Here is a 13,427-nt window from a genome sequence, read left to right on the forward strand (position 1 = left end):
TCTTCTCATCAAAGCAGATGCAAAGTGAGCATGGGAGACATTTGACATAGGAAGTGGAAAGGGCCATTTTTTTTTTTTTCTTTGTGAGACAGAGTAGAAGAAAATTAAGAGAATTTGAACTGACCCTCCCTCATCTTTCCAAAGTATGAAACAGAACTTGCTAAATAAAAGGAACTGCATGGGATGGAGATGAGGGCTAGAGAAGGATGGATAACTGTGGGAGATACTTCTCTGAGGGGCTAGAGAAACTGGAGATGATTCTCTGAGGAAGCTTCTAGGGGATTCAAGAGATGATTAGCAGCATCACATGCACACTAACCATTTTTCTATTAGACAAAGACAAAATATAAGGATTAGTTCATAAAAATTTCCGTGACCTTTTTCTCAGTTACAAGTTAAGCTTAATTTCTGTTGTATATTTTATTCATTTTCTCCTATCATGATATCTTTTGTTAGCTGGAACAAATACAACCTACTGTGTGTGTTTTTGTAATGGAAATAAATCTGAGGCTAAGCTTACTAGTACTAACAATCTGTATGTCATTAAATACAATTTTTTTTCAAAAATAAAAGGATTATTTTAGCAGTTTGAATATGAACCTTCTAACTAGTGATTCTAAAATTTTAGTGTGGAGTAGTTTAGCATCGCTTTATGAGTATGATAGAAACAGAGAATTGGGGACTTCACTCCCTAAGTGTCTGGGAAAAGCTGCAGTGAACCTATAATCTTAGAAGCACACCAGATTATTTTGATTAAAGTCAGACAGCAACTACATTTTGAGAAACTAGGATTTCTAGAGAGAAATCTCAGTAGGTTCCTGGTTATAAGATTGGCCTGTCACTTCCTTAGGTAGTTATTAAGCAAAATTATAGGAGTTTGGGTAAATCAGTCTTGGAAACAATGTTAATCATTAGAACACCTGTGTTTGCAGGCACTTTTGTTTGATTGTTAGATAAATAATAAATAGGAAAACAATGCAGTTTGAAATAGTCCTAAGATAGTGGGAATACATATGCAATAATACCCTGTAGTTTTACCAATAATTATTTGATGCATACTCATAATCTCAATTTAAGAACAATTTCTGTGAAGATTTATGATGTGTTTTTATTTCAGTCTATCATAGGATTAGGTTTTATAACATACAATAAAAACAGTATTGGAGTTTGACCCACAAGATCTAAATTCATCTTCCTATCTGTGTGATCTTGAAAAATGTACTAATCCTTTATTAGCTTCAATTTTTCTGTAAAATAAAAATGAAAAACTTCACAGAGCTGTTAGGAGAGCTAAATGACAAACAGTGTGAACCTGCTTCTGCAGGCTAATGATATGGAAAACCAACTTTATTTTGCTGGTTGGAAAACAGAAATGGCAAGTGTTTTCAATATAGGGATGAATTTGGAGTTTTCTCCACAACTGCCCTCTTCACTAAACATGAGCCTTTTTTTCTCCTGACTTTTCACATGTTGCTTAAAATTCTACTTCAAATTTATTTTATTCTAACTTGTATTAAAAGTGATTTTTAACTTTTTTCCTCATCTGCTACATTATGAGGATCCTAATGGCAGGGTTTATATTTGTTCTGTATTTTTATACTCTAACCAGACAAGTGTTTTGTCCAGACACTTTATGTCATTTGGTTAAATACACAAATGAATTGGTACATGGACACTTTTATGTTCTGTGATCTCTTTCTATGGCACATTTATAGGCATGATAGGTGTCATGCTCTGGGTCTATCACTAAAATGACACAAAATGCTTGATGTCTTCAATGATGGCATAAAATGCCAAAGATGCATATATTTCTATAAAGACTAAGTGCAGCATAATTATATGTGTTTCTGAAAAAAAAATTATAGGATTTGTGTGAAATCCTTCTATACTGATGTTTCTTTTCTTTTTTATTAATAGCATTTAGTTATTTTTTGATTCACCAAATATTTAATTCTTTGCACAAATCAGGAACATTCTACATGCTGAAGATATAGTAGTGGACAAGATTTAAAAGCTCTTGCCACAATTCTAATGACATATGAGGACTGTGTTAAACAAATGAACAACAAACAAACAAAAGTATGATTTCAGGCGGTCATAAGTACACCTGAAAAAATAGTGGAGTGACTTTTCAGTAATGTAAATAAGGTCAACTGGGAAAGGGTGAGATTTAATTTCAGGATCAAATTTCAGAACATGACAGAATATGTCAGCCACTGTAAAAACCCATGAGAAGCTGGATTTGGGTAGAGACAGCAAACCTGAAAGATTTTAATCAGAGAGACAAATTATCTGATGCAGACTGTTGACCCTGTTTCATGCTATAAGAATACCTTTTATGACATGGAACAAGAGCATATTGTTATCACCTACAACAGAACACTGTGGCTTTGGGAAAGGTCTGCCACTGACTCCTGTGTGACCTTGGACAAGTAATACAACATCTGTCTAATAGCTCTGTTTCCTCATCTGCAAAATTATATAATGTTGATTGAAGTAGGATATAGGAAGTGAATATAACTTCCTGGAATAGTTAAATGCTCAGTTGGTGCTGGATTTCTTAAAAATGAGGACTATTAATAAAAAATAGACACATGAGCCTTCAATTCAGTTCAGTTCAGTCATGTCTGACTCTTTGTGACGCCATGGACTGCAGCATGCCAGGCTTCCCTATCTATCACCAACTCCCAGAGCTTACTCAAACTCATGTCCATTAAGTCAGTTATGCCGTCCAACCATTACATCCTCTGCCCTTCTTCTCCTGTCTTCAATCTTTCCCAGCATCAGGGTCTTTTCCAATGAGTGGCTCTTGGCATCAGGTAGCCAAAGTATTGGAGTTTCAGCTTCAGCATCAGTCCTTCCAATGAATATTCAGGACTGATTTCCTTTAGGATTGACTGGTTCGATCTCTTTGCAGTCCAAGGGACTCTCAAGCTTCTTCTCCATCACCACAGTTCAAAAGCATCAATTCTTTGGCACTCAGCTTTCTTTATAGTGCAACTCTTACATCCATATATGACTACTGGAAAATCTATAGCTTTGACTAGACAGACCTTTGTTGGCAAAGTAATGTCTCTGTTTTTTAATATGTTATCTAGGTTGGTCATAGCTTTTCTTCCAAGGAGCAAGCATCTTTTAGTTTCATGGCTGCAATCATCATTTGCACTGATTTTGGAGCCCAAGAAAACAAAGCTTCTCATTGTTTTCATTTTTTCCCCATCTATTTGACATGAAGTGATGGGTCCAGATGCCATGATCTTAGTTTACTGAATGTTGAGTTTTAAGCCAACATTTTCACTCTCCTCTTTCACTTTCATCAAGAGGCTCTTTAGTTCTTCTTTACTTTCTGCCATGAGGGTGATGTCATCTGCATATCTGAGGTTACTGATATTTCTCCTGGCAATCTTGATACCAACTTGTGCTTCCTCCAGCCTGGCATTTCACATGATGTACTCTGCATATAAGTTAAATAAGCAGGGTGACAATATACAGCCTTGATGTACTACTTTCCCAATTTGGAACCAGTCTTGTTCCATGTCCAGTTCTAACTGTTGCTTCTTGACGTGCATACAGATTTCTCAGGAGGCAAGTAAGGTGGTCTGGTGTTCCCATGTCTTTAAGAATGTTCCACAGTTTGTTGTGATCCACAGAATCAAAGGCTTTAGCATAGTCAATAAAGCAGAAATAGATGTTTTTCTGGAACTCTCTTGCTTTTTTGATGATCCAACAGATGTTGGCAATTTGATCTCTGGTTCCTCTGCCTTTTCTAAATCCAGCTTGAACATCCAGAAGTTCACGGTTCATGTACTGTTGAAGCCTGACTTGGAGAACTTTGAGCATTACTTTGCTAGCATGTGAGATGTGTGCAATTGTACAGTATTTTGAACATTCTTTGGCATTGCCTTTCTTTGGGATTGGAATGAAAACTGACCTTTTCCAGTCCTGTGGACACTGCTGAGTTTTCCAGATTTGCTGGCATATTGAGTTCAGCACTTTCACAGCATTATCGTTTAGGATTTGAAATGGCTCAACTGGAATTCCATCACCTCGACTAGCTTTTTTTGTAGTGATGCTTCCTAAAGCCCAGTTTCGCATTCCAGGATGTCTGGCTCTAGGTGAGTGATCACACCATTATTGTTATCTTGTATAGTTCTTCTGTGTATTCTTGCCCCCTCTTCTTAATATCTTCTGCTTCTGTTAGGTGCATACCATTTCTGTCCTTTATTGTGCCCGTATAACCCAGGGATCAAACCCAGGTTTCCCTCACTGCAGGCAGATTCTTTAACAGCTGAGCCACAAGGGAAGCTTCGTGAGTCTTAATAGACAGATTTTTTTTTTTCTTGCAATTCTTTCTTTCTGAGCATGTGCAGACATTATCTTATTTTCTAAATTTGTTTCCTATTCATTAATTATTTAGTATGTTGATCAATATTGGTTAACTCATACTAAGCTTCTCCCCAAGTCTTTGGGTCTTAACACAATGACGGTTTCTTTCTTCTCACATTAGTTTGATGTGTTTACAGAAATCCCCCACCATTCTTGTCACCCCACTTCTAGAAACTACTGCTTTCAAGTTTGTCCTATCAGAGAAATTGTGTAACAAACTAAAGGTCACATTGCCATGATACAGTGTTCATTTAGTACTATCAGTTCTTATTAATTTATAACAATTGCCATTTTCACTAGCTGACATTTTTCCCTGAAAGACTCACATTATCTTCATATGTTTTTAGGACATTAAAAAGTCAGAAGGTCTGTGAGTTTTGGGGAAGATAGTTGTTCAGGACATGAGGGTTTCAGGGACTCAGAGCCTTGAGTCCAGATTTGCCTTCAGTGACTATGTGACTTTGAACAAGTTGTTTAACCTTGCTAGGATTCTTCATTACAACTCTTCCAATAAAATATACTATCAAAATGCCAAGAGTCATTATATTCTTCCACAAAATTAAAACAATGCAGATAGAATCATTTAAATGAATCATTTTGTCTACCTCTTTGCCTCAACATGAAGGATCCCTATGGCACATTCTAGAGTGGTTTGTTCAGTTTAGGTTGAAATGACCTCGGCAAAGTGACTTTTATCATTTGTTTTGAGAGGCGGTATCATTAATCTTTTCTGCACACCCCTCCTTTTGGGGCTCACTTCAATTAAATAGGCAGGGAGAAGAGAATGTTGAACAACATTATAAAAATGTTAATTTCTAATGTCACTGACTAGCTCTTAATCACACTATTAGACATATGTTCTGGTTTAATGATCCTGACCAGCAAGCAGTAAGACCAAGATTGACTTTGATGAATGCCTAACATTATTTTGTGATATGGATGAGGTTGTTTTTCTTTCTGTCTAAATGTTTTCTTATAGATTACATTCTTTTTAGAAAGAAAGATAATGTGAAAGACTTTGGTTTTCAGAATCTTTTTTACTAAATCAGCATTTTGATGTTTTGATCATAAAATGAAACATTTGGGTGTGATCACTGTAACTATTTGTCCTTACAATTTTGGTGGCTCCTTCCTCTTATTTTTAAGCTCAAAAATGCTTTAAATATCATCAGTGAAATAACATATCTTTAGTTTGTACAGAAATCTCATTATTTCAAACAGTTGCTTCCTAATGATGCTGTAGGGAAAATTGGATTCCTTTCCTTGTGTCTGTTGTTCATATCTTTTTCTTTGGTGGTACCATTTGCTGAAGTCCCCACAACACCAAGCCTCCAGTCAAATTTTACCATTTCCATTTTCATGAACTTAAACAATTTCTGTGAAACATTTTTCAGGAATCTTGGACAGAATTTATGGTTTCTTCTTGTGGACTTTCCTACCATTTTATTAATTGCTATATTTTGACTCTAAACTCATTTTGACTTGCATTTCTTTTAATTGTGTATATAACATTCTTCCCTAAATGTTATGCACCCCCTTGGGACAGTGAAAGTCTATTGAACTTTATATAATTAGGATATATCCCCTTGACGTTTACAGCATAGATTTAAGAAATAATTGAATGGAATGATTATATATAATATAATGTAGTGCACACTAATAATTTATATCATTTTATTTAATCATATTGTTTTATGAATCATGTCTATTTACATATGTGTGTATATACAGTGGCTTCCCTGGTGACTCAGTCGGTAAACAATCTGCCTGAAGCGCAGGAGACCACCTCCATCCCAGATACATATATGCATATATAAAGCTTAATTCTTACATCACCTATGGGTGGAGGCTGTGGCAGGTGACAGCCAGTGATCAGCCATGGGAATAGTTTCTCCAAAGTTCTATGAAGAACTTCAAAGTAACGCATGAGTGAGAGCATTGAAACAAGAGCTGAGACTGATGACTGTTGGGGGAAACTGCTCTCTAAATTGCAGAAAGATCCAAGCAACATGTTTGAAGGGGGCAAAGGTGGCCTGAGAGTCAGGGTTATGCTACCAATAATTGGAACTGAGTTGGGACGGACTAGGAGTAACTAATTCCCAGATTAGATTCAAGTAAGGAACATGTGAGAGTAAAGAAAGGTACTTCCTGAGCAGCTGCTAAAATGTCTGCTCTGACTGCTTCCATTTATGCTTCAGAAGATAGAAAATTAGTTGGGCCATAACAGAACTGATGTTTCTCTGTATTTTCCTCATCCTCTGGTGTGCCTCTTTATTCATGTTGCCAACCAAATTGCAATTGAAAGGAGGACCATTGTTGATTATTGTGTTTACTTCTGCATCATCCAACAGAATTTTTGAATGTCGTTGATATTTGATTTGTATTTGATCAGCGATTGTCACAATAATGCTATGCTGCCTGTTGCCAAACTCAGTGGCATGCAATGCTCAGGACTGATGCTCACAGGTCTGAGTGTCACACACGACAGGTGTTCCATGTGCCACATCCCGAGGTCCCCCTGGAGAGGCTGTGATCATCTCAAATATGTTCTCCCGCCATGTCAGAGACACCCCGCTCCCAGGAGCAGTGGAAACATGCATGCTTCTTAAGGTCTAGACTCAAAGCTGATATAACCTCATTGTTTTAAAAAAAATATTTCTAAATGGAAGATAATTGCTTTACAATATTGTGTTGATTTCTGTCATACATAAGCATGAATCCATCATAGGTATACATATGTCCCCTCCATCTTGAACCTCCCTCCCACCTCTCACCCCATCCCACCCTTGTTCCAGGGACCAAAGCAAGTAGCAAGATGAAGACATCAATGAGGCAGGGATATTTAGCACTTGCAAGAGCCCCATGATACCACATGCTGTGAATCCAACCTCTTCAATGCCCAAAATGTGGAGAAGGGGTGCCAATTCTCTTCCTGACTACATCATTAATTAGGGCCTTGAATGAAGGCAAATCAGTCACCCTTTTTAATCCTCAGTTTCTCCATTTGTTGTATTTCAACTTGTACTCTACAGGGGAATAAGCACAAACATGGGACATCTAAGAAGATAATTGGTGGTAGTTTAGCTGCTAAATTGTGTCTGACTCTTGTGACCCCATGGACTGTAGCCTGCCAGGCTCCTCTGCCCATGGGATTCTCCAGGCAAGAATACTGTAGTGGGCTGCCATTTCCTTCTCCAGGGGAAATCTTCCCAACCCAGGGAATGAACCCAGGTCTCCTGCATTGCAGGCAGATTCTTTACCGACTGAGCTACAAGGGAAGGCCAAAATTAAACCGTAATTTTAAGTTCCTGATTTCAAATTTGTGTGTGTTTTGTCTTTATTTCCTATGTTTCCCATCCTTAAATTTTTGCTCATTGGTATTCAATCAGTCAAAACAATTTGCAAATTTTATAATGATTTCCATATATGAGGAGGGGACCCAAGTTTCACTGGTACAGGCACTGATAGATTCCAAGCAAAACAAAATCTTGGGATGCTAATGGCGCCTCTAGGGGAATAAGGTACCAAATAAGAGCTAGTGAAACTACTAAAAGGCAACATTTGCACCAGCTTGCATGCACAAGATGGTTGTTCAGAACTAAGACTGCTGATAATAACACTATTAATATGATTGCAACCTTAGTTTAGCTTACAAATAAAAATAATCCATGATGACATTGAACTTCACTATGATCAAGATTCTACACAATGGAGGAGAGGTTTGGACAGTGCCAAGAGAGAGAAGTGGAGAGATTTCTTCCCATTTTTTTGTACTTAAAGCCAACTTGGGAAAACTTATTCAAACACACAAGGTTTTTTTGGTTTGTTTTTACTTTTGGCTCCTCTGAGTCATCACTGCTGTACACAGGAGTACCGGCAAGCAGAAGCTACCCTTCATTTTTGTCCATGGGTTTCTCATTATGGGTGTTTCTCTTATTGGGGAGCACAGGCTCTAGGCACATGGGCTTCAGAAGTTGCAGCACGCAGGCTCAGTAGTTGTGGCCCATGGGCTTAGTAGCCCTGCAGAATGTGAAATCTTCCTGGACTAGGGATCAAACTCATGTCCCCTGCATTGGCAGGATGATTCTTATCCACTATACCACCAGGAAAGTCTAAACACACAATGTTTTACCCCTACGTTACCTGGACTCACACACTGGAATGATCCACTTAAGCTTACCCCAGGCCTGAAAATGCATTTTGCTCTAAATAAACCCACTTGAATACGGCTTATCTGAGCTAGTGGTCAGAAAGAAAGCAGTTCATTAGAACTAGTGTCCAATGATTTACAGCTGATTGGAACAAAGTAAAATGGATTTAGAATTATTCTTTAAAAAGAAGACGGTGGTTAACAGACATCTCTAACTGGAATTCTAATTTAAAAGGTAATAAATGTAATTGAAACATTTTATTTTATTTTTTTCTTGTGTACATAATTTTATTCAGAGCAGTTCTGTGAGGTTAGAAATGCAAGAATTATTTTGTTTGTTTTTAATTGAATGATAATTGCTTTACAATATTGTGTTGGTTTCTGCCATATATCCACATGAGTATACCTATGGGAATTGAAACATTTTAGAGTGAAGAGTAGTATTTTTCAGGTGAGGACAGTCCTTCAGTCTGTCCCCAACTCAGCATCCCTAAGATGCTTTTGGTTTTCATAGTACCCATTTTATCTTTTTCTCATTACTTGAAGTTTCTTGGAAGCTCTAGATTGTCGTTCTCTTCCTATTTGCCTCAGTGATTTCCATAAGGATATTTGCAGTTAATCCAATTCAGAGAAAGTTGTTTCTATTTGTATACATGAATAATTTATAAATTATATATCTGTACATCAGGAGTTGTATATTAAATCAAATCTTGACAAGGCAATATTCTAAGCTAATATCATTCTCAGATAAATGTTATTATTCTGTTTAAAATGATAAATCATGAAAATAGCTTTCAATAATCATTTCTTTCGTTTTCAAAAGATAAATACACATTAAGTGTCTATTGTATGCCAAACAGAAACAGATCAGCTATTCCCAAAAAGAACCTAAGCCTAACCTCTTTCAACCTAAGGTATTAACACCTACATCTCTGCCTATATATATCTGTTGTTTTGGATGTATTATCATCTTCTGGATAATATTTTTATCTGCTTAAATTTTTCAATTATAGAGGATAACTTCAACATATATTACTAAACTTTGCAAAGGAAAAAAAAATGACAAGGACAAGACTCAAAAAAAAGTTTTCTATTAATTACATAAACCACAAATTAGAGGTTACATACTAGCTTTGTATGGGTTAGATATGACATACAAAGGGATTTCATTGACCCATGCAGTATTGACTTTCATAATATTTTTTGTCCAAATCTTTGTACTTGAAATATTATGACTTTTTAAAAAATTCAAAAGATATGATAACCTTGGAGCTAGTCTTTGTCATGTCAGAAATCAGTGGGGGGTAAAACAGAGCCATCCTGTCCTCTGAGCCGACATTCCCTCCCCAACTTTCATGTGTACCCCTCCCCACTGAGAACTAAGTTCAGGCTAATTTTGGCCCTCATGCTATTGTTTATCCTTTTGTAACTTAAAAAAAAATTGATTTTTGTATATATTCAATTTTGTTGGTCTAAAATCTAGCCCAGTATACTCAATTGTGATATGCCTGCCAGATTTGATTAGCATCTGAGCTTGTGACTCTGAGTCTGAACACTGTGAAAACTCAATATTCTTCTCTAGAGATACTTTTGACAAAAGTGTATATATATGTGTACGGATATCTCTCTCTCTATATATATGTGTGTGTGTGTGTGTGTGTGTGTGTATATAGAGAGAGAGACAGGGAGAGAGAGCGAGCGAGTGAGACCAAGAAAGAGGAAAGTGAAAAAGAGATAGGAAAAATGAAAAAAAAAAGGAAGAAAGAAAGGGGAAGAAAAACAGAAGGGAAGAGAGGAAAGAAGGAAGAGAGGGAGGGAGGGAAATATGTGTGTGTGTGTATATATACACACACACACTATATATGTATATCCTTTGCTCTCTTCCTTCCTTGCTTGCTTTTCTTCTGTTCTTTCTTCCCCCTTTTCCTTCCTTTTTTTTCTTTTTTCCTATCTCTTTCTTTCTCTCTTTCCTTGCATCTCTCTCTATATGTGTGTGTGTATGTATGTATACACATAGATATCTATACACAAATACTCATATAAATACTTTCATGAAATGTATTTGTACGCATGTACATTCAATGTATATATATTCTTCAAGACATTTTCATCTCAGTTTCTGTGACACCATCTGTGCTATGTCAAGCTTGCTCCATTCTGACTTGTGAAGCATCTTGTTTTTCAGATGGAACTCCATTGACCTGGTGGATTGGGCGGTCCAATGAAAGGCAACCCTACTGGGGAGGCGCCCCTCCTGGAGTTCAGCAATGCGACTGTGGCCTGGATGAGAGCTGCCTGGACATTCGACACTTTTGCAATTGTGACGCTGACAAGGATGAATGGTAATGGGGATGCTGATCTCTCTGCACTTGTGGAGGAAGCCCACTAAGAGATGCATAGAATATCCCATAAAATAAAGGGACATGAACGAGAAATTCCATATGAACTAGGGCTTCTTAATGATGGTGATCGTTTTTAACTCTGGAAATTGCCAGTCCTAGTACTTTTAGGGCTATTACTAAAGTTTGTAACATAAAGCATGTGGCAACACCATCATCTTATATTCTCAACATTCCATTTTCAATGTGAGAACGAAATGTAATATTTAGCTTTGCAATTTAGCTGGCATTTCTATAATGTGTAGAATATAGGCTTTGGGAAAAAATATGGGAGATAGGGATGTGTGATTATACAGACTGTTTCTTTATCGTTGCATTGTCTCACTGATGAATGACCCAGCCACCAGCCAACCCTATTATTGCCAGTAAAAATAGAGAATTTGTGCTTATTGAACATCGATTTAACCTTCATAACAACCCATTAATTCTTTTGTATTTTTTATCAAAGTACAGTTGGTTTAAAATGTAGTGGTAGTTTCAGTACAGTACACACAGGCGTACATACACACACATACATCTTTTTCAGATTCTATTTCCTTATAGATTATTACAAGTTATTGACTATAGTTTCCTGTAATATACAGTAGATCCTTTTTATGATTAAAAAAATTTATATTGGAGTGCACTTGATCTACAATGTTGTGTTAGTTTCAAGTGTATAGCAAAGTGATATAGTTATACATATTTTTTTTTTTTGAACTTTGCTCAATTGTGTCTGACTCTTTGTGACCCCATGGACTGTGTAGTCCATGGAATTCTCCAGGCCAGAATACTAGAGGTGGTAGCTGTTCCCTTCTCCAGGGGACCTTCTCAACCCAGGGACCGTTTGAACCCAGGTCTCCCGCATTGCTGGTGGATTCTTTACCAGCTGAGCCACCAGGGAAAAGCCCCAGATATACATAAACATATAGCTATTATTTTTCAGGTTCTTTTTCATTCAGGTTATTACAGGATACTGAGTAGAGTTCCCTGACCTATACAGTAGTTATTTATTGGTTATCCATTTTATATATAATAGTGTGTATCCATTGATCCCAAACTCCTAATTTATCCTTTCCCCCTTTCCTCTTCAGTAATCATAAATTTTACAAAGAAAGCAAACATATTAATTTTTTATGATCCTCTCACTTTGGCATCTTACAGTTGAGGAATGTAGATTACAGAGAAATTAAATTATTTTCTCACTCATCTATTAAAAGGGAGATCCAGAATTTGAACTCCCCAATACCAGGTTACTTTTGTAGATAAATTTAGTTTTTAGTTCTCATGGCCATGACATCTACTTTTCCTTTGCCCTCCTATTCAATTGCTTGTTTTTTCACTGTAGTGATGATGCAAATATGCACAGAACATTTCCAAAGACAGTTTGGTTTTGAAAAATTTAAGACCTTCTTTGGTTTTGGTTTTGTAAATTGTGCTTGCTTCATCAAGTACTGCTCAAGTATAGTTAAGAATTTCTGTGTCAAACTGCTCCCAACCTAGTGCCAATGACTTTTAAATGTTTTTCTTTCACTGTTTTAGTTGATAACACCAAGGACTGTTTCAGATAAAATTTTAGGTCTGCTTTAAACCTTAGTTCAGTGAGGAAAAGATCAAACATATGGCTCCATCAGGCTCCACTAAATGGTCCATGGTTTCGGAATGTTTTAGGCTGCTTGGGTCCTGAGTCATGTCACCTGGGTCCCTTCTCCTAACATGGCAAATCAGATAAAGTTAACTATATGTCTCCATTCTTTGGGGTCTCCACTCTATCTGCAGAGCCTTCTATCTCATCTTATAGATCTGCAAATAAAAAACAACTCTCCTTCTTTTTGAATATTGAGTCTCTTTTAACATTACTTCCCCAAAGTCTTATCCTTTGTACAGTATAAGTTGATGGTAGCTAGCTGAATAGATGAATGTAATAGACCTTTGAGGAGAAGTGATCCCAAAATGGCAACTACAAGCTTGAGAGACATGTGAAAAAGTGACATGATTGTGTGGCCAGGGAAACATAATCAAAATCCTCTGCAACCAGCAGTTTGATTCACTCATTATATTTTGATTCTTTAACTTTCTTTTGCTGTGTGCTGACATTAGAAATGTATGAATTTATAGACTTACGTGCAAACACCTTTGTTTTATTCTGTATCATCAGAGAAGATAGTAAGGGGGGTTAGAATGTAAAGAGTCATTGAGAAAGGAAAGTGTTTCTCCTGAGTGCCTTCAATTTTCTTTTCTTTTTTTTTTTTTTGGTTGAATGCTTAATCTTCACTCACTTTTTCCTTTGGTGAAGCCCTTCCCATACCGAATGCTGCCTTAGTGCCATCCCTTGCTAGGGAACAAATGACCAGAGCTGGACTTAATTTACTAAACACTGAGGGAGAGAATCACATCACATCACTTAAAAGTGGAAAATTAGACTATCAAGTATTGAAGTGCCTCTACCCTCCCTTCTCCAGGACTTTCCATCAATCATTTCATCTACTCTCATTCCAGAATCTCCTTCCTTT

At 36.8% G+C, this 13,427-nt stretch overlaps 1 protein-coding gene across 1 annotated transcript in view; it reads left to right on the forward strand.

The window, feature by feature from the left end:
- Positions 1-13,427, forward strand: part of CNTNAP5 (contactin associated protein-like 5) — a 1,037,136-nt gene that overhangs the window by 820,684 nt on the left and 203,025 nt on the right. Inside the window, exon 14 of the mRNA XM_010860827.1 lies at positions 10,722-10,878. Within this exon, the coding sequence (XP_010859129.1) occupies positions 10,722-10,878 (157 nt within the window). The remainder of the gene's footprint in view (positions 1-10,721; positions 10,879-13,427) is intronic.

Source organism: Bison bison, unplaced genomic scaffold (assembly GCF_000754665.1).
Source record: "Bison bison bison isolate TAMUID 2011002044 unplaced genomic scaffold, Bison_UMD1.0 scf7180017864471, whole genome shotgun sequence".
NCBI lineage: Eukaryota > Metazoa > Chordata > Mammalia > Artiodactyla > Bovidae > Bison > Bison bison.